Source organism: Stegodyphus dumicola, chromosome 5 (assembly GCF_044657685.1).
Source record: "Stegodyphus dumicola isolate Sdum_Otavi_A_Nest chromosome 5, ASM4465768v1".
Classification (NCBI taxonomy): Eukaryota; Metazoa; Arthropoda; class Arachnida; order Araneae; family Eresidae; genus Stegodyphus; species Stegodyphus dumicola.
This window is the reverse complement of record NC_140772.1, coordinates 204766604-204787735: the sequence shown is the minus strand read 5'-3', so window position 1 is coordinate 204787735 and position 21132 is coordinate 204766604. Positions and strand designations below refer to the sequence as shown.

Here is a 21132-nt window from a genome sequence, read left to right as displayed (position 1 = left end):
TGAAATGGAAAAACTGGCATTAGTAATTTCTAAGAAATAGTATAGCTTTGGCAAGATCTTCGGCATCCAATTTGATGAACTTCAGAGCTCAGAAAAGTCTTTCCACGTTGACTTGAGTAGGAGAAAGAGCTGTTACTGTTATGGCTACTTCTTTTAACTTTTCATGCTAGATTTTTATAAGTTTTAACCCCTTTGAGCCGGGTAGCGAAAATGAGCGCTTATCGCGGAGGCCGGCAGTGTCTTCCGCGAGCGTCTCTCCAGGGCCGGGGGCTTTTTTGCTACTAAGCCTAAATCCATGAAATTTCCGAAGTATCAACGCACTGTTTAATAATGCTCTATAGAGTATTTAAACGGCTTATGCTTTATAGATATTTATATATATATACTTTAATTACCTTATTTCTTGTTTAAATGCATATTTTACACATTTTATTTTAATTACTCACCATTTTATGACTTTTAACATTATACATCTGAAAACTAAATATATTACTTAAAATTCTCTTTTCGTATGAAAAATTTGAAAACAAGGATCTACATACAGTCCTATGTTACATTCCTTGAAGTCGTAATAACTCATTTGCCGTTTTGGAGGATTTTTCCGGGAATGTGAACGAACGAAGCACCGTCGTCTCATTTTCTTATCAGTCTCTTCTGAACAAAGTTTTGGAAAATGTCTTTCAGTTAATCTTTCAGAATCAATATCAGAATTTCAGAATCAATATCTGAAATATTTTGCATCATTTCTGCTATTTCATGCTCTGTTAAACATTTTCGACGCTTCGACATTGCAACGGTAAAAACAAAGAATTCACGTCTAACAAGATCTAATTATTTTCTAAAAACTGAACTGCAAACCGAAATACCCAAAGCTTTAGAGCAAATAAAACTTCTCTACTTACAGTAAACAACTACCACGTGCGATTTAAAGAGACGTCATAAATCACGCCATTCGGAAACATTTATTTCCCCGTTTGTTTATATAATCAAAAACACGTGTATGTGAGTCATGCTTCTCTCATTTTGAGTAGAATGTCTAATGTACATGTATCTGAAACCATATGGGCATACAGTGCCATCTTGTGGCAGAAATTATAGTTTGAAAAACGTTCCAAGGTACTGGCACAAATACGTGACATTCGGTAGAAAACGCAACATTGCTCTGGCACGCCCGCATGTCGGCCGGTAGATAAGTGTGTTCGTTGCTGGCACGTATACGTGACAGTCGGCGCGAAAGGATTAAAAGAGGTGTCTTGCAAGAGCAAACATATTTCTCTATTTCTTCAAATGCTGTATAGAAATTGTGTTTGTATATTTTCCATTTTTATATCTAAAGGCTTTTGGTTCTTTATTTTCATTTGCTTTGCCCAAGATCTAAGCCTTTTCAATATTATCCAAATATTTCTCAAAATCTAATTCATCACTCGAAGAGGATGATAGAGATTCAATCTGCAGTTTGATTATCCTGATTTGAATACCTTGATGAAGAGAAAGCATGTTATTCTGTTGTGAATAATTTCATTCTTAATGAAAGTTCATAGATGGCTTTCTTTGCTTTTTTAATTTGTTCGTCATCTAACAAAATTCGGTGTTTTGGATCTAGATATATTGACCCTAGGAATATCTCATCGTCTAGCAAACTAGTTTCTCCTTTTTTCATTGAAGAAATAATTCCTTCTGCAATAAACCCTCCACTTCAGAAAGAACAAATGTCACATTCTTCCTTTCTCACCTCCTGTTAATTCTTCAGATTGTAGCTTTTTTAAGGCTACATGTAGTGCAGGAAGAAGAGTTTCCAATTCTGCAAGATCATTCCAGTCTTTCCTGTTGCTGAAACACATTATGGTTATCTACATCTTCTAAAAAACTTCTTAATTCTAACAACCTCTACATCACCAAATATGTATTTCCCTATCACGTTGCTTGATTAATAATTGCTCCTTTTCCTGCTTGCTTTCTAAGAATGGCATCAATTTTGGGACCTCTTACTGCTATTGTTGCTTTCCTATATTGTAATTAAATGAAGCAGTTTAATCAATAATGGCAAATATCACATCCATTCACCTCCCTTATATTTATTTATTAACAAATCAATAAAATAGAAAATAACTATTTATTAATATACATAGTCCAAAAATAAAAATAATAACTCAGTTTGTCATTAAATAGTTTTTCGATTCACTTTAATTTAATTTCAAATTCAAACTGTCCAACATAAACTGGAGTCGGGAGTCAATGTGTTTTTAGCGACTCCAAGTCTGACTCTTTTTACCGACAAATCTGCCTAACTCTGAGACTCCATAGCCTTGTTTTAAATATATGACCGAAAAAGACAATATTTTACTCAGAGTTTGCAAACATAACAATAAAGCAAAACTCATAAACATCTGTTTCTCATATCAATATTTACAACTAATCTTTAAAATGATTTGAATTTGCAGTAGCTCAAATATTACATACTATAAAGTTCCATACTAAGGATATCTTACCTGAGGCACCATATTTTTGAAAGACTCCATAATTTTTGAACTTCTGGCTTCTTGGTAATATGAGAAACATCCAGTAACTATTACAACAGTAGCTAACACAATACCTAAATATAACTTTAAAAAAAAATCAACATACAATTACAAAAATAACATAAGCAAAACTTTAAAAGTTTAAAAAAAGTTGTCACTTAGAAAAGGGTGGAAGGGAATAAAACTGCAAATGATTTTAAAAAGTAATTTTTAATAATGTGTATTTTTTTTAAATATGAACATGTAAACTAAAATGTATATCTTATATGTTTTAAGATTTATCAAGCATAATTTGTTAATTTATATTTCCTTAAAATGAGTAGCACTTAAATGAAATAGCAGTAAATACTTAACCACTTCCCAGTTTTGCCCATACGGCGCTCAGGCAAACGGCTAATTTGCGCAAATTTTTTGCTTGTTTAGTGTGTAATGTTTCTAATAGATGGAGCTAGTAATCCAGTAAAGTTAGAATTGCAAAACAACTGGTTTCAAGGCTAGGATTTGCTGAATTCTTTTACGCAAGTAAAGGCTCGAAATTTCATTTCACTAGCTCGGTGTTCCAGCTACTGCGAATACTAGTTCTTTTAAATTTGGAGCTAAAATAAAAGTAGAAATGAATGATAATGAGATACTCCCACTGATAAAAAATTGAGACCAACAAGGCAATGTGTCGTGTGTTGCTCGAAAAGAAATGATTTTGGAAAATGGGTGAGAAAAGAAACACGATATTTTTTTCCTGATTGCGATGTTGGACTATGATTGTCTTCCTGTTTTAAAATTTATCATACAAAAACTGAATTTTAAAAGGAAAATAATGTAATAACAATAAAATATTTTTAATTCCGAGATCTATTTTTGTAAAGTGTTCTTTCCCGTTTGCTTACTTGTTCGAAAAAAGCCAACTTTAAGGGAAAATGTGCTTTTTACGATGAAAATAAAAATTAGCATAAATCAATAAATTGAACACTTGTTATAGTTCTGAATGTTGATTTGGGTTTATATAATGAATTTCTTCATAAAAATGTGTATAAAAAATATGCTAATTTTTTGTCATAGTATGACAGGAAAAATAAACCGTTAAGTGGTTAAGCATAACCTTAAAATATCAGAATTATCAGGAAATTAAGAGAATTTTAAAGGTGTGAAAAATACATCAAAAGAGATTAGATAGACTTATTTCTTGTTTTAAAAGCTATACAAAATTAAAAATCAGCAATTAGAGTATCTTACATTTTTGCTTTAATGCAGTTCATGTATTAATTTACTATATAGATAAAATTCATGTCTTCTTGCTGATGAGTATTTCAAACAAAAGATAGCTATAAAATGTATGACCCTTTGACAGGCCAGACCATAAATACACAGCCTAGAATACTTTTTATAACAAGAAAGTATATACATATGCATCATGAAATATGTCCAAGAAATTAAGAAAATATATTACAAGAATATAAATTTGAGGCAGACCACACAGAGATGAGAAAATTGTGTGTGCGGTCCCCGCAAGTCACTGTTTCCAAGCTTTTATGACGTGTCAAACAACATTGTTCTGACATTGCAAATGCAATAATTCGTTCCAGTTCACAGTACAAGAGACATAACTTCACGACCAGTGTCATGAGATTTTAGCATTCTGCACTATGTCATCAAGGCCTCTTGATTTCAGGTGGGTTGATGAAGCAATGATTTTGTTTTCCCTCCGATATCTTTCCAAATATAACAAATCAGATACAATTAAAAATGAAGGAGGTGTGGCTAATTCAGTCTGAATATTTTCTCCATTGGAACCACACGTCAGAATGCTCCCCAGTGTGTGTGACTGGCGGCAGGTAGCACTTCTGACTTCAGATCAGAAGGTTGCGTATTCAAATCACATCCGGGTCACCATTGTGGGTGACTGGCGGCGGGTACTGCATCTGACTCCATATAATGGTTGGTGCATTTGGCGAGGTTGTGTAATATTTATTGCAATTTTGAACTCAAAACATATTTATTACAATTACGAGAAGTTCTTTACAAATATATATAATTCATGGATAGCACAGAACAGTTATTGAAGTGAATTATATTCCTTCTGATGTGAGGATCCTGATAACGTAGGTCTCTCTAGTTGAGAGTTCAAGAGCATTTTTGGTGTTACGATTCATGTCAGGACTCTTGGAAGCAGTGACATGTGGGGACCGCAAATACAATTTTCTCATCTCTGTGTAGTTCGCTGCAAATTCAAGCATAAAAGTACCAGCAGCATTTTGGCATTAAAATCAATACAATGTCTCCTTCTCATAGCAGTTTTGGCAAATTTGGGGTTTTACAGCAAAACATTTGGCTGGTTGGAGGGTTAATATAAAATAAAAATTTAAAAAAAAATTAGAGCTGCTCTAACAAATTAGTTTCCAAATGAGGCAATGATGTGAAATGAGTTTTATTCTGAAAAGAAAGAGCCCAACTTGACATACATTTTCCATACTTAAGTTTTAAGTTTCTCCCAGAAAATACACTTATAATTATGCAATATAAAAAATGGCTGTTCTAAGAATTTCAGTTTTTTAAACTTAAAGAATATATGTAGTCAGCTAACTGTCGAAATATTGACAAAAAAAAAAAAAAAGGAGAACACCATAAAGTAATGAGTAGAATGTGGTGAAAAGTGATGGCCAAATAATACATTAACAAATAAATATTTTTAAATGAAAAAATATAATGCAATATAGCAAATATAACATACAGGGTGATAAAAAATTATGAATAATAACTATTCCTTGTGGTGATGCAAGGAACAACTACAGCAACCATTTTGAAGTACAGATGTGCAATCGAATGTTTCTGTATAGAAACACATTTCTCAACACAATAATGTTACACTCTCACTGTGCCTCAGATATGAACCAGTGGTGATTAGCCATCAATGGTGTCTCAAACCATGTAGCCACATTGTTGAGCAGTATGGTGTTATATAGTCACAAGACGACTGAATCTGTCTCCACATCATGCCCAAATTCTTTGTAAATTCAGTCACTCAAAAGGCTCTATTTCGACAGCATTATGATCTCTTGCATCGGAAGCTTTGCATCAGCGACAGTTTTCATAAAAAGTAGTATGACTGTGTCAAAAATGTGAAAGACAAAAAGAGTTCAAATGGAAATTATGGTATACTTATATGGCAACAAAAAGAGTTCAAATGTTCAAAAAAGAGAAAATGTTCAAAACTCAAAAAAGAGTTCAAGAATGTGAAAGACAAAAAGAGTTCAAATGGAAATTATGGTATACTTATATGGTTTATTTATTAATAGGTTCAATGAAATTGTCAAACAAGCAAATCAAGAAACAAACATGTATACTCTTTTTGGCACAAAGGCAAAATATTTACTCATTATATACTTTTGTATTAACAGTTTTATTTTTTAACTTACATTATCATCAACACTTCCTTCTGAGGTTCCTACTTGAATAGAATATGCAATAAAACAAAGGACTGCACCTATCCAGAGTAGAAGAGCAAACCCGCCAAATAGCTGCTTGCAAAATTTAACCCATTCCGGAACTTTTTTAGGAGGTGTTAATGCATTTGGACCGTCCCTCTCAAAGATTTCCCGGGCTTGCATGGTTGTAAGTCCCTGAAATAAAAATATTACTTAAAGCACAGAAATTGGTCCCATAGATCTTATAAAGGTATCTTTCACTTCAGATGTGTAAAATTCTGTTATATTTGGAAGCAAAAATTTTATTTTTAATTTTGTAATGACAGTAACTGAAGATATTTTAATAACAGCATAAGCTTAGAGATACGACTTTATATTTCGATATATATTTCGATTCGATTTATATTTCGATATATATATAATTACAAAACAATTCTTTTGAAAACAAAACAAACTTGAGCTTCAGATAAATTATCATTAAAGACAAACTAAGAAATTCAGAACTAATATTTCACAAAGACCATAAATTGAAATTAAAAATTAATAAATTTCAGATAATCATATAAATGCAACAAAGAATTTTAAAATGTTAAAACCAGAAGATTTTAAACAAGCAAAATCCCACTTCAAAAAGTTTTTGAAATTTAATGAAAAATGAACAAAAACAGAAGAGGAATTCAATCAATCTTAATGTCACTTCATCAGGGGGCAGGAACTTTGAAATTAATTGAAATCTCTCTTTTACAAAAATCCTTGCTTTTCTGTATCCAGAATTAGCCAATGAACTATTTCCATGTATTTTAATTATAATTCTGGCCCTTCCCCAAAGCAAGGGGAAAACAATGTAAATTCTAATTAGAAAAATTAGAATAATCTTAAAAAAGAGAGAATTATTTTTCTTTTTAAAAGAATTGAAAACGAAAGTGAAAAAACAATATACTTCAGTGAAAAATTTTAAATTAAAATGTTTACCTTTAAACAGATAATCCAATGAATTAAGATGTAGTTGGAAAAAAACCCATTAAGAACACACATAAAGTAATTAAGAACTTCCAACACTCTCATTAAACTCCATTCTAAATATATGAGAGTTGAAACAGAATGGTACGTACAGGTTTGTCATCTTGGCCTTATTCGCGAAACTTAAAAAACCTTGGCTAGAACGTAATCGCTCAAAAGGCTAAAATCTTGTACACAAAATGTAATTTTGAAAACAAAAGAAATACTTTTTAATATTTCAAGCAAAATTTATTTTAATTTTTAGTCAAAGAAAAAGTTGTATATTAATTGAATGAAATTTAAGTAAAATCTAACTCTTGTAAAACAAAAATGAGAATAAATAATATTATTTAGTGTAAAACTTTAATTAAATTATATATATATATATATATATATATATGTAAGGATATTTTTAAAAGCAATTGATTAAATTAAATTCTATTAATATTGCTTAATAATGTGTTGGCGATTCTCTACCTAAATTGCATCCCTGTTCCTAAATTTTGGCGAAATCCTTTCTTTAGTATAAAATATATTAACCTGTTGGCGCCCGCCAAATCGCCAAACTCATAAATCTGTCATATTACATAAAGTACTTAAGAACACTCCTGATGAGAAAGAACACTCCTGATGAGAAGATAGGGTCACCTCGTGATTTCAATTAATATCGCTGATTGGAGGAGCCACGTGTACACATATGTATAAGTAGGGCTTCTGCTCAAGGTACGAGGAGAACGCTTACGAGATGGATGCTAAAATAAACCTACCAATTTATATTCCAAAATTTGTCTCATTCCTGTTGCCCCGGCTGCACAAAACAAATAATGTATGAGAAATTACATTTCATATATATATATATATATTCATTATAATAGAAATTGAATAAAGCATATGATTTGTTACTAGCTTTATAATGAATGTTATCAATTATCATCACTCAAAACATGACTTTAGTAATCCATAAATTAAATAATTTTCCAATGCATTTTTAACAGGGAGAAAAATGGGCAATCTTAAACTTTTTTAAATCTATTTAACAGCATTTCTAGGCCTAAATTTTCATTACTACATTTCTAACTCAGCTGAAATTTAAAAAAAAAAAAAAAAAAAAAAAAAAAATCTTCGAGTTCATGAATACTCTTCAAAGTTGAAAAATATTCCCGACTTAACAGCGCAGCTCTGTATAATCAGGAATTACATAGTGTTGTTTTATTTTATTTATTTATTTATTGTCTTTTATACATAACTTGCAGAACACATTTTAATAAAAAAAAAATTTTTAGCACTTTAGAACAGCAGCAAAAAATAGCTGATGTATATGTTACAGAAAGATTATTATTGGCTTATAGCAGACTGCTTCTGATTTAATGCTTGTGAAAAAATGTTTACAAGATTTTGTCCATCATCCCACTACTGACCTCATGAATATGTAAATATACTTGTGTGCAAAAATTAAGAAAATTTGCATATTAAGTTCAAATTTCTGAAAAAGTCATATTTTAATGAAATTTAGTATGAATATAGATTTAAAATACAGAGAGAGATGGACCATTCAAAAATCATTTTATACATGCAGATTATCCAATAAAGCACATAGTGTAAGGATCTCCACAATCCACACTGTGATATCAAAAGTAAAAAAATGAGTCTAATATGAGGTATGGTTCCCTATTACAACCAGATAGGTTGTGCTCAGCCTGATGGCTTACTGGACAGGAAGCAGTCGAGTTAATCCCATTCCTGTAGCAAGGCAGTTTTGAACTCTGGAATGGTTTTCAGAGGGGGATGAGAAGACAAAATTGCCCTTCCAAGAGCTTCCCAGACAAGCACTATAGATTTAAGGTTAGGAGATAAAGCTGGTCAATCCATGTGGCGAATACCCTCACTTATGAGATAATCTCAATTAGCTGAACTCTGTGCGGATGATACCTCATAATAATAATATGAGAGTACTCTTACTGCTGTAATATGGAAATGAACAATAATTCTTATTTCATTACTTTCTTAATATAAAGTTTAATAATGAGATTGATGCAGCCATTGCTTTATTTTGCAAAATATCTGCATTATAGAACTATGAACAAAATAACATAATAAACATAATCTTTACGAAATGTTAATATACTGGGGGGGGGACTCTTGTATCAATTGAAACACTATGCTTTCCAAATCTGGCAAGTAATAGGTAATATAAAAGTTCATCGAACTTCTAAAACTAATTAAAAAAGCAGAAAAGCTTGGGAAAGTTTTAAAATGCTTAAAATGTTTACAGGATAAAAACTCAAACTTACAGTTTCTGGATTTGTTCCCAGCCTAGCATATAATTCTTCCACACTAATCTTGTGCTCATCCTAGCAATGAGATATTTTCATAAACACAAAATGCAGTATATTAAAATGTTCAATATTCAAAATACACAGAAAATTATGAAATGAACTGTAAAATTTTCAGCTACATAAAATAAACTATATAAAACTATAACACAGTAATCATTTTTATACGCAGGTGATGCCGAGGTCCATTGAAAGGTTGTTTTAAAGGAACCTCAGACAAGGAGCTATGGCTGTTTGGGTTTAATTCAGAGCTATATTCTATAAAATAATTTTATTAGTATTACTGATCACTAAATATTTTGAAACAATTTATTGTACAAACAAATTTTTTAATGTTCTATATTTCAAATAGTAAACTAATTCCATTCATAACAATTTAGAAAATTATACAAGGAAAATGTTAATTTTTTTAAAATTTTTATTTTACAAGAACTTTATATTAACACAAAATTATTAACTTATACATTATATTCTGTAGAATAATCTGATTTAATTAACAGTAGATATATTGATGATTAAATGTACATCTACTTATTTTAGGTGTGGATTGACAGTGACAATAACTTAGCACAAATTAATTTTAGAAAAGAGCATTTTTAGCCTAATACTTACTTTTACCTTTTGTAAAATCTCATTATAATTTTATTTAAAGTTAACTTATTTAAGTGTACACGATTTTTGTAACACGCAGCCTTGAGTGGCACAGAATCAGTCTGAAATCCAAAGGGGAAGGTTGCTAATCATAAATTCTGAACAAAAATGCTATTTGGACACCAGTTTTTAATATTCAAGCAACAGCACTGAAGTTATTTTTTCTACTCTTAATAAAAAGCATAAATAGCTGAGAAAAATTTTAACAAAAAATAAAAAGAATTAATGAAGCAATTAGGTAAAAATTAAATTGACAGTAACTAAAAAAGGGGCAGATATAATTGAATGTATTAATCTCAAAAGTTAGTGTTCTTTCAATACCTAAAATCGGAGCAAATGAGGAATGTTCACCTGAAAAGAACTAACGAAGATAAATTAAGATACTGCTTGCTGCAACTATGTTTAAATTACTAAGGAACTTTCCAGATATAATTAACTGCTTTTTTGCCTTTAAATGTTAAATTTTTAATTACTTAAATCATTATATAATCTTTACCCTTTCTCAAAATATAGATTAAAAATAATAGTATAAAAAATTTAAAATATTAAGATCATTACCATGTCAACTTCCCGCTTGAGTTCATCAAGGTCAGGCTTGCCCTTCTTACCCGCCTTTGCCCCCATTGCTTTTTTCAATATTTTGGGCTTACCATCGGGTGTCTTTCCATCATCTGGTATACTTGGAGTAACAGCCAGACGAAAACTGTCTGACCTGGCCAACTGAAAATTTTTAAAAAATAAATAAATAAAAATATTAGCATGAAATATTTAACAGCTTAAAGAATCATTAAATAACTTTTCCTTTGTTGATGTATTAAGTTACACTGATACAGGCACCAGGCTTGAATGCCTCATCCTGGATAGAACACTGATAGATCATTTTTCAAGAAGTTGCAACATTGATATAAAATTGGGGGGGGGGAGTAGAGAGTTAAATGATTATAACAACTGAATTACTTTCACAACAAAATAAAATAAAGATTTCACTTGTTAAATGGATTAAAAATAGAAAAGATGACTGACCAATGACTGAAATGAAAATATATACCAATAAATAACTAAAAAAGGGAGAAAAAAAAGAAGCTTTTTCAAGTTACTAATTTTCCTCTTTAGCATGAAACCAATAGTATAATTCTGGTAAGACTGCTTAACATGTCGACTGCCCAACACAAGATAACTCTTATTAGCGCTCTTCTTTAGGATGCCGAATACGAGTTTTTGCCTTCAGCTTTGATAGGTGAAGTTATTATTTCACATAGCTCATCCTATGAGTAGTAAGATGCTTGTGTACCAAGATAGAGAATTCCACAATTCATGCTTTCAGCAATGTATCAGTTCTATCATGGGTCAGCGATGTTATTTCACCTAATAATTTGACTTAGTGCTGATACCTAACAGGGATGGACACATCCATTTTAAATGAATTACTAACTGAAATGGACACTCATCAATTCTATTACAAAGAAAATCAAGCTTGTAAATTTGAAACAAACTCTTGCTGAACTTGGGGGTTACATCACTAACATACTGTAAGTACAGCAAAATGGTGTTACACTATGTTAAGTTTAGTATGTAAATATGCTATGTATGCTACGTTAAAATAGGTCGGGTATAGCTCAGATTAAGAAACTATGTATAATTTATGCAAACCTAAATATTTTTGTAATTAAAAGGGAAAAAAATTAAAGAAATTTTAATTGAAAGGATTTCTATTACTGCTTAACATGTAGGAAAATGATACAAATATTTCTTTAAATAGCTGATATTTTTTGCTTGGGACCATGTCTGATGATTAAAAATTTTGTGGTAAGGAATAAAAGTTTTTCAATAACTTCATAAAACATCTACTTTCTTAAATTTAGTTCAATCACTATTACAAAATTAGACAGATTCTTTTTTCCAGAATTTCCCCCCCCCCTCTATCTTTTCTTATTAAACAAAATGAAGATTTTTACCACAATAAAGAATATTGTTACAAATGTACAAGCGCGGTAAGATAGCTTCCCTGCAAAGCAGTTTTAGGGTTGCCATAAAATTGCAAAGGAAGCAAGGTTGCTACATTTGGCGACATAATTGGCACTATACCATGGACGGTTGGAGAACCTTCTGGAATGAATTCTTACCAGTCTAGCCCAGAATGTTCCCGAACACAAGCCGGAAGCTATTTAGAGCCTGCTGGTCCTGAGTCAGAGTGTGTGTGTGCCTTGTCTAGAGTGCGTGTTAGTATCGAGCTGGTGTCTTGTCTAGAGACTCAATCCCTGCGAAGTCGATCGAGTTGACAGCCGGGCAGTGTGCCGAGTGGGTCGTCGAGTGCATCGAAGGAGTCTGTTAGTATATCGCGGTTAATGCATCATCGAGAGAGCATGTTGAGCTCCGGGAACGACTGAACCGAAGAGTCGGGAGCTGTGCTCGTGTGTCGTCGAGTGCATCGCGAGTTGTAGCGTGGAGAGTCTCGAGAGTACCGTGGAGTTCCGAGAACGACCAAGCAGAGTCGGGAGCTGTTCTCCGGAAAGCAGAGTTGGGTGCTTTGCAGGAAGCTGTCTCCACCGTTATTGCCTGACAGTGTGAAGGCTGTGTCGCTGTTTGTTCCAGCGTGTTTATAGTAGATCTTCGACGATTGTAAAAAGTGACTTTGGAGCTGTCCTGATTAATATTGGCTAAATAAAGTGTGTTTCGATACTTCATCAAGTGTCGTCCTTATTCACTCCAAATCTATGAACCCCGTACGAGCGTGAAGGAAGAAAATAACGTAACAACTGGTGTCAGAAGAAAACGAAAAAACGTAATATTTTTAATAAATTTTAAATTTCTCTAACTAAATACTTATCTAAAAATGCATAAGAATTAAATGCTTAAGAATACAATATTTAAAAGAAATAATACACAACACAAATATCCAAAGAAAAAAACCAAATTAATATATTTATTTTCTGTTTGAAATCTAAATTTTGTACCTTCAAGTGATTTTTTATTTTTGTCTTTACACTTGTAATTCAAACATATTGACAGCTAAACATTATATTTTCAGACTGATTTTTTTTCAATTAAATCTTAATTAATCATTAAATAAATTACCTTAATTTAAACTAAAAATAAACAAATTTTGAAAACTTCCCAAGCGATGGGCACAAATGTTGACAATCTAGCTGTTAGTTATTAAGTTTTATCTTAAAGCATAAATAAAAATCTGATACGGACATCACGACTTCCCTGTATGGAATATTAAATTATATGCAATTTTAGCTTCAATTAATTTAAACTCATTTTCTCAAATTTCCTTACAGATAGACTTCTCATTCAATTAATGCAGTTCTCATAAATAAAACATCAAAATATCTTCACTAAAAATTGAAAGAAATAGAAAAACAAAATAAAAAATACTATTAAAAACAATTTTTACAATTAAAATTAGTTTCAAAGCAATTCGGCCAGCAGGCAAGAAGGCAAATTTTTCAATGCATAAAACTAAAAGTTTCCTTTTGGTTCCACTCAGCAAAAAGACACTGAAGGCGCAGAAGCTGACTTGATTCACTATTCTGCTAAGCTTCAAATGTAAACAAATAAATATCACTTGCTGCAGTATAAAAATATGCTTAGCTGCACTAAACAACTTTCAAATTGTTGATAATTCTACAACTATTGCATGCAGATTAACTAAAAGCATAAAAACGTTAACTGGAAGATAAGAACAACATAATTCAATCATTTTTAAACAAAAAATCTGGCATGTAAATCACATGACTTCCTTGCACAGAATATCAAATTACACACATTTTTTCCTGCATTTCATTTAAACTTATTTCCTAGAATTTTATTAGAGCTATATTTCTCATTCAATTAATTCAATTCTCACTGCACAGCAGGGCAAAAATACACAAAAACTCAAAATATCTACGTTAAAAATTGAAAGATGTAGGAAAACATAAAACACCAAATACAGTTAAAGCAATTCAAAAAACAGTCTTTACAAACATATAAAACAATTCAAAAACAATTAGATAAACAAAATTAGATTTCCTATGCAAAAACAAGCAATTCAGCAGGCAAGTTAGCAGATTTTTCGGTGCATAAAAGTTTCTTTTTCGCCCCACTCAGCAAAAAGACACTGAAAATGCAGAAACTGAATTCACTATTCTGCTAAGTTTCAAGGGTAAACAAATATGACTGCTATAGTTAAAAAAAAATTCTGATATGCACACCACATGACTTCCTTTTTTGTTGTCACCTTTACTTATTAAATTATTTAAAGTTTTGTGTGTTACCTTTACTTATAATATCATGTTCTTCACATTTAAACCATAAAATTAAATTTAGCAGATATCACAAAATATTTAAAAGAGCATATCTTTAGAATTTCTGATAGACAGTCTCGCGTGCCGGAGATAAAAAAAAGTTTTTTTTTCTCTTCTTCTACGTACAGTGTTCTCATCGGTCGTTTTGAAATCATTGAGTTTGTTAATCAAAAATTCTTCAAAGTTTCACAAAATATGAAATAGATAATAAAAGAAATTCCAAGTTTGAGCCTACATTATACAAAATTTGACGTCTTTAGGTATCGTTGTTTTTTCACAGTGCAAGAAACATACATTCGGTTGAGACATACGTTATTCAAAATTGGATGGTAGGTTGCTTCTCTAGGTACCGTTATTTTATCACAATGCAAGAAACATACATACATTCATGCAGATTCTTCATTATTTAATTTCTTTAAATATAATGCGCAGCTCTAACATTTGGTGGCAACGATTTGAAAAGTGCGAGAACGCAAAATGCCAAAACGAAATTAATAGCCCTTCTGGGCAAATAGCCCCTTTAGGCTAAAAATGGAGTGAAAGAGGGATTAGAATTAGGGCACTAACTAGAAACGAAAAACTTTATGAACGTCTCTAGAAAATCTAATTCAGAAATTGTTTTTTGAAAGCACAGAAATAGAAATTAGGATTTGTTTCACCAGCAATGTTGGGTAATGGTAGATTAACAGGTTTCTTTTTCCTGACACATGTCTCATGCTCCTTAGAGAAATTTTAAGGCTCTTTTAGTTTGACAAAGGCATATTAAACTGCACTGGCAAAGATTACTATATATATCCCCGGATAAAAAAAGTACATTATTTAATTGTACGGGATTTGAAGTAATTAAGCCCGGTACGATAATCAAAATGTTTTAACAGACCGTTTTACTAGAGTTTTGAAGTCAATCATTTTCTGCAAGTCCTCATTCGAGTATTATTCATTAATACCATTTATACACTCCCTTCCAAAAGTTAAGCACGAAGATGTAAAATGCAAAAAAAAAAAAAATCAACAAATACTACTTTGATTGACACAAAATTCGGCAGGAAAGTAGCATATATATTTATGCATAAAACAAAATCAATAATTATATACAGAAATGAAAACAATATTAAATTTTTGTAAGTTATCAGATAATGACATACTAGAGACTTAAAGAGAATTATATATAAAGTGAAAATAAAAAGCATAAAACGAAAAAAAAAAAAAAAGGACATTAATAGGGTATGTGATCTCCCTCATCTTATTCAAAGTTTACACCTTGTGACCGTGCTTTCAATTAGGTGGTCAACCACTGCAGAATTAAGCAATTGCCATTCTGCTTGTAGAGCAATTTCCAGCTCAATAAGAGTGGCTGGAGGTGGGAAACATGAAGATACAGTACGGCCGAGAGCATCCCAAAGATTTTCAATGGGATCACGGTCGGGTGAATATGCTGGCCACGCCATACACGCAATCCCTTCACTCTCCATGTAGTCATCGACGGTGTCAGCTCTATGGTGGTGCACATTGTTGTCCATTAAAACAAAAGTAGGGCCAACTGCTGCAGCGTACAATCTCACAATGCGTTCAAGGACTTCATCTTGATACCGGACAGCCATCTAAGAACCACGTTTAAAGATGTGCACGGCCAAGAGCATCCCAAAGATTTCCAATGGGATTAAGGTCGGGTGAATATGCTGGCCACACCATACACACAATCCCTTCACTCTCCAGGTAGTCATCGACGATGTCAGCTCTATGGGGACGTGCGTAGTTGTCCATGAAAACAAAAGCAGGACCAACTGCTGCAGCGTACAATCTCACAATGGGTTTTAGGACTTCATCTCGATACCGGACAGCCGTCTAAGAACCCTGTTTAAAGATGTGCAGGTCGGTGCGGTATCTTAATGAAAACCCTGCCCACACCAAATTGCTTCCGCCTCTGAATGCATGATGTTCGGTGATGTTTTGGGACTGATTGCGAGTTTGTTGTTCACGCCACATCCTTATACACTTGTCATAGGGATCAATAGCAAATCTTGACTCATCAGTAAACATGACATTGACACAGTCAGACACGTTCAAATTCACATGTTCCCGGTACCACTGTAATTGTGCCCCTCTTTATTGGACGGATAGAGGAACACAAACTCTAGGTAATTGGGCATATAGTCCACTCATATGTAATCTTCGGCGTACAGTAGCTGCAGATATCGCCTTACCAGTGGATGCTGTAACCATAGATGTCACACGTGTGGAGGTCGCTCTGCGATTCCGCTTGGTTACAATAGCAATATATTGATCTTTCGCAGGATTTGTAACCCTTGGGCGACAGGCTACAGGCCTTTGGACAACTGTCTGTAAAATTACAGAATGATGAATGCCGAAGAAAAGAGCAACATCTGTGATCGACTGTCCTGCTTCAATGCACCCCACAGCAGACCAGCGCTCAGAATCTTCCATCCGCGAGACTGTGTATTGGAAATTCTAAAGATATGTGCATTTTAAAATTATTTTGCGATATTTCTGATGAACCGAATTTTATGGTTTAAGTGTGAAGAACATGATATTTAATAAAGAAAGGTAACACACAAAACGTTAAAAAAAAATGCTCTTTTGGGCATGATGTAAAATCTGAAAGCTTTCTGATTTTATTAGCTTTGATTCTACTTTTTTTAATTTAATTTACTTTTAAATACACTATGGCTTATTAGTGGTTTTAGATTCAGTCTCGTCGATTTTAAATAACCGTTAAATCAAGGATATCATTAATTACCGAATTGAAATGCATTTATATCAACTTAGTGATTAACGTCACTGCAGAAAGGTACACTGCGAAAAAAAAGACAGTTCTATATCTCCCGTTCTATTGGGTAGAACGATGAAACTCAACTTGTGTTTTTCATGTCTGGAAAGCGCGCAATTTAAGATATGTATTAGATTTATATATAGTATTGTTCTAATATACGTATTTTGACACAAAATCGGACTTTATTTGAAATAACATACCAATTTTTTTCCATATTTTGATTCTACAACTCAAATTACACTAAACTAAAAATCGCACGAGTAGTTTTTAAAAATTAGCTCTTAAAATTTTAGCTCCTCAATGTTAATTAAGTTTGGTATATAATTATTAATCTTTTTTTTCTTAAACTCATTTGATTTTTCCTTTCACATTTTGAAATTTAGGTTCATTCCAAATAAAATCCACCCATTTTTATTATTTATTTTTTTAATTTGTATTTTAAAATAATTATAATAATTTTACCATCATCTTAAAGTAGACGTATTTCTAAGCATACCTGAAAAAAATTAGTTTTTTTATTCAAAATTTCCAAAGATATATGTGAATTTATATATTGGCCCATTTTGAAATTCGGCATACTTGTTGAAAGCGTTAAAACATCAAATGTAGCTTAGACACTTTGCTAAAATTATTTGGAAGTAGAAACGATAATACTTTTTTCCCACTCATGCACAATGTAAAAAAAGGTAGGAACGAGGTGCTTTTTTTCAGCTCCGGCATAATAATGGAAGGGAAAGGAAAATTGGTAACCACATATTAAGAAGTTCACCAAATAAATTATTCTTGGCACAATTGAAAAAAATTCGCCAAGATAAATTTTTGAATTTCTCCATAAATTTCACACCAAATTTTACAAAATTTAATATCTAGGCATAATTTGAGTCATGGAATTGAAATATAGATAAAAAATTGGTATGTAGAAATTGGAATTCAGAAAAGTCCGATTTTGTGTCAAAATACCTACGTTAGATGGTGTTGGTGTATTTAATTATGGCAAAGCACACGAGGGCTATCTGCCTAAGGGGAGGGATGCCTTTCGTGGAGGACTTTCTAAGGGAAACTGGCTCGTATACACGTTACAGACGGGGAAAACCACGAAAACGCCCATGCAGCCAGCCCGTTCGCGGGATTCGAACCTCGGACCGAACTACCAGTGTTCAGCGACTTTACCGCTCGGCCGCTGGTGGGCACATACCTATGTTAGAACAATGTTATATATAAATCTAATATATATCCTACGTAGCGCTTTCGAGACATGAAAAACGCAATTTTAATTTTGTCAATCGGCCCAGTAGAACGGGAGATATAGAACTGTCTTTTTTTTTTGCAGCGTATGAAAGAGTGCTTCATCAAAATAGTTTTCAATATTAATAATTTCCTCTTTCACATTCACAAAAATTTATTCAATACTGAAACTTGAAGTTTCGTTCTAACTCACATTTTCTATCCACCAAACGGTGCAGAAACAAAATCCCACCAAAAACTTTTTGGGGACCAACAATAATCAAAACGAAACTGCAATTTAAAGTTGTAATGACTCCCACATTCGTAGTAATTTATTTATAACAGATGCATAAAATCTATTAGAATGAGAGCAATGCAGTTTTATTGCGTTAAGGACAATCAACTTCATAATTTCAATAAAGAAAAACGGCAAATACAGAAAATTTACAGATTCGCACTGTTCGTATTACATTATTCCTTTTATTTTTTCCAATGATCCATAAAAGTTTCACAAATTTACTAGAAAACAACCTTTAGCCGTTGGCTAACACCCACCTCTCTTTGATGAAGGAGTGATTCAACGTGATTAAAAGATTTGTAGAAATTAGACTAATTTCAATTCGTTCTCGCAATCAACACGTATCTACGCAATTACATAATAATAATAAAAGAAGTCTAATGTAAACAACCACGGAACTTCCTTGTACCGGCCTATTAAATTACACGCATTTTTTGCTGCACTTTATTTAAACGTTTTCCCTCGAATTATTCTAACTCAGTTAACCAATACTTCCAAGCAAGTTGAAGCTGACACAAAAATTGCAAAATTTGGAATTAAATATCACGGCGAATTTTTATCGTACGCAAGTCAAACTTCTTTCAAATTTATTTTTTCATAACGAGTGTAAAAATATCTTTAAATTAATCATTCATAAAAAGTACTACAAGCCTTACAGCATAAAAGCTGTAAATTAATTTTATAAGCTGAGGAATAAAATACAATCTTTAGTCAGCAGAATATTATAACGTTGATAATAAAGCGATCCATCACATTAAAAACAAACATTTTTTCATCCGCTGACCAAAGAAAGTCTATGTATACATATTCTTTGGCCTGACTACTCAATAAATGTTTACATTTGGAACTGCCAAGATCAAGGCTTGGCTAAGATGGAACAGCAGCGCCATCTAGTGAACGCGACATTTTAGGACCCGTTTTTCTACTAGGCAGTTTCACCTCCTTCATTATACTCCGTGGTGTAAACAAAAAATAAGCATTGGAAGTGCAAGACTGCATTAAAGTTAGACTTCCTTATTTGTCAGGGCTTAATTTCTAAGATTAGAAGTGCCGCAGCCCTATGGAGGACCGTCAGCAGAGAGGAACAAGAGTAAATAAATAAATAAAATGACTATTAAACTCATTAATAATTTTAAAATTAAATAATAGGTATTTAATTAATGTTTATAAATTATTATTTAATCAATAATTACCATATAATTAATTATATAATTTAATTGATAATTAATTATTTATTGAAATAATTAAAGATTGAAGTAATTAACTAATTAAAATTAAATAAAATGTAAAGAGATAAATTGAAATTTAATACGAGATTTTAATATAATTTTATTGCTAAAATAAAGTTTTCGAGATAAAATTTCTACTGAAATTGTTTTTCAATTACATAAAAGAAGTGCCGCAGCCTTCTTATTCAGGGCTCCGGTGTCCGGCCCAATTTAAGTTCTGATCGTAGGCGGGGGGGAGTTCTTTTATCATCGCAAAAATTAAATATACTTAAAGAATCGCTGATGAAAATTCCAGGGCGAGAGGGTATGAGTGGATGGAAACAAAAAAATGAGGGGAATCTTGGTGAGAGAGAGAACGTTCTCTTTGACCGCGGCTCTCTGTTGATATAATTATAGCCATCAGGCAGATGGGTGTCAGGGGTAAAAGCAGATGGGTGTCAGGAGTCCTGACTCGGACTCCTAAATGTAAAGTTGCTGGTTACGCTTCCCCCCCATTAGTGGATACTATGGTAAGACGATGTATAAGACGTGCATGAGCAGTTTATCTCAGTATATCACTCTTATTGTACTCGCTGTCACTTAACGCACATTTAAGAACACAAATTTTCCTTCCTGCGAGGATAACTAATTGTAAGCATCGATAACAGTACACTAGATGCAATGGCATGGCGAGAAATTTAGGCGTTCCTAAATAAACTCCCCCAAATTTATTGCTTTTCTTAAAGGGAAAGGTTTCCGCATGCGAGTGAGGGAACTTTACTTGAACGTATCATGTTCTGAGTTCACATTTCTAGGGAAATAAGAGTTTTGCAAAGTCTGCTTATTGTTAAACTAAAACGTTAGGAATTCTAATTTTTTTCTCTTTAAATTGTGGTTCAGTTTTATAAAAAGAAGTACCAGAGCTCATCTTATTTAGGGCTTCGGTGCGCTCCGGGTAAAATTGTAATTTATCTTAAAAATTGAGAAGCACCGGAGCCGGGCTCCGGCGCAATTTAAGCACTGTTATTTGTATTAACAAATAATTTAACATTGCAAAAATATGAATATTTTCGTCCCTTAGAACACTTTTTAAACGAGGTACTTCTGTAATTGGAAGTATACGACTAATTATTGCGAAAATAAAGGTCGGCTAAGGATTTTAAGCTTGGCAAGCGCGGTGGTAATAAAAGCAGTCATAGAAGTAATGGATATTCTAGAGACAGTGGATGACGTAAAGGGAGAAAAATGGCATGGATTTAGAATATGTAAAATGTAGAAAATAAATCTCTAATAAATTACTAACTTAATTAGTAATAGCTCTTTAAATTTCTTCTTTAGATTTTTATATGTCCCCCTCCTAGCATCTGCAATGTATTAAAAATTTTCTCGCCTGCGTCA

General features: G+C 32.4%; 1 protein-coding gene across 3 annotated transcripts in view; it reads right to left on the bottom strand.

The window, feature by feature from the left end:
• The window catches only part of LOC118203405 (sodium/potassium-transporting ATPase subunit alpha-like), a 186740-nt gene that overhangs the window by 103149 nt on the left and 62459 nt on the right, over window positions 1-21132 (bottom strand). For all 3 annotated transcript variants that reach the window (XR_015041392.1, XM_085817579.1, XM_085817578.1), the window contains exons 2-5: window positions 10480-10641; window positions 9229-9288; window positions 5930-6133; window positions 2490-2603 (exon numbers count right to left, since the gene is read on the bottom strand). Coding sequence is in view for 2 of the 3 variants with exons in the window: in XM_085817579.1 (XP_085673705.1) it covers window positions 2490-2603; window positions 5930-6133; window positions 9229-9288; window positions 10480-10641 (540 nt within the window). In the remaining variant the exon portion in view is untranslated. The remainder of the gene's footprint in view (window positions 1-2489; window positions 2604-5929; window positions 6134-9228; window positions 9289-10479; window positions 10642-21132) is intronic.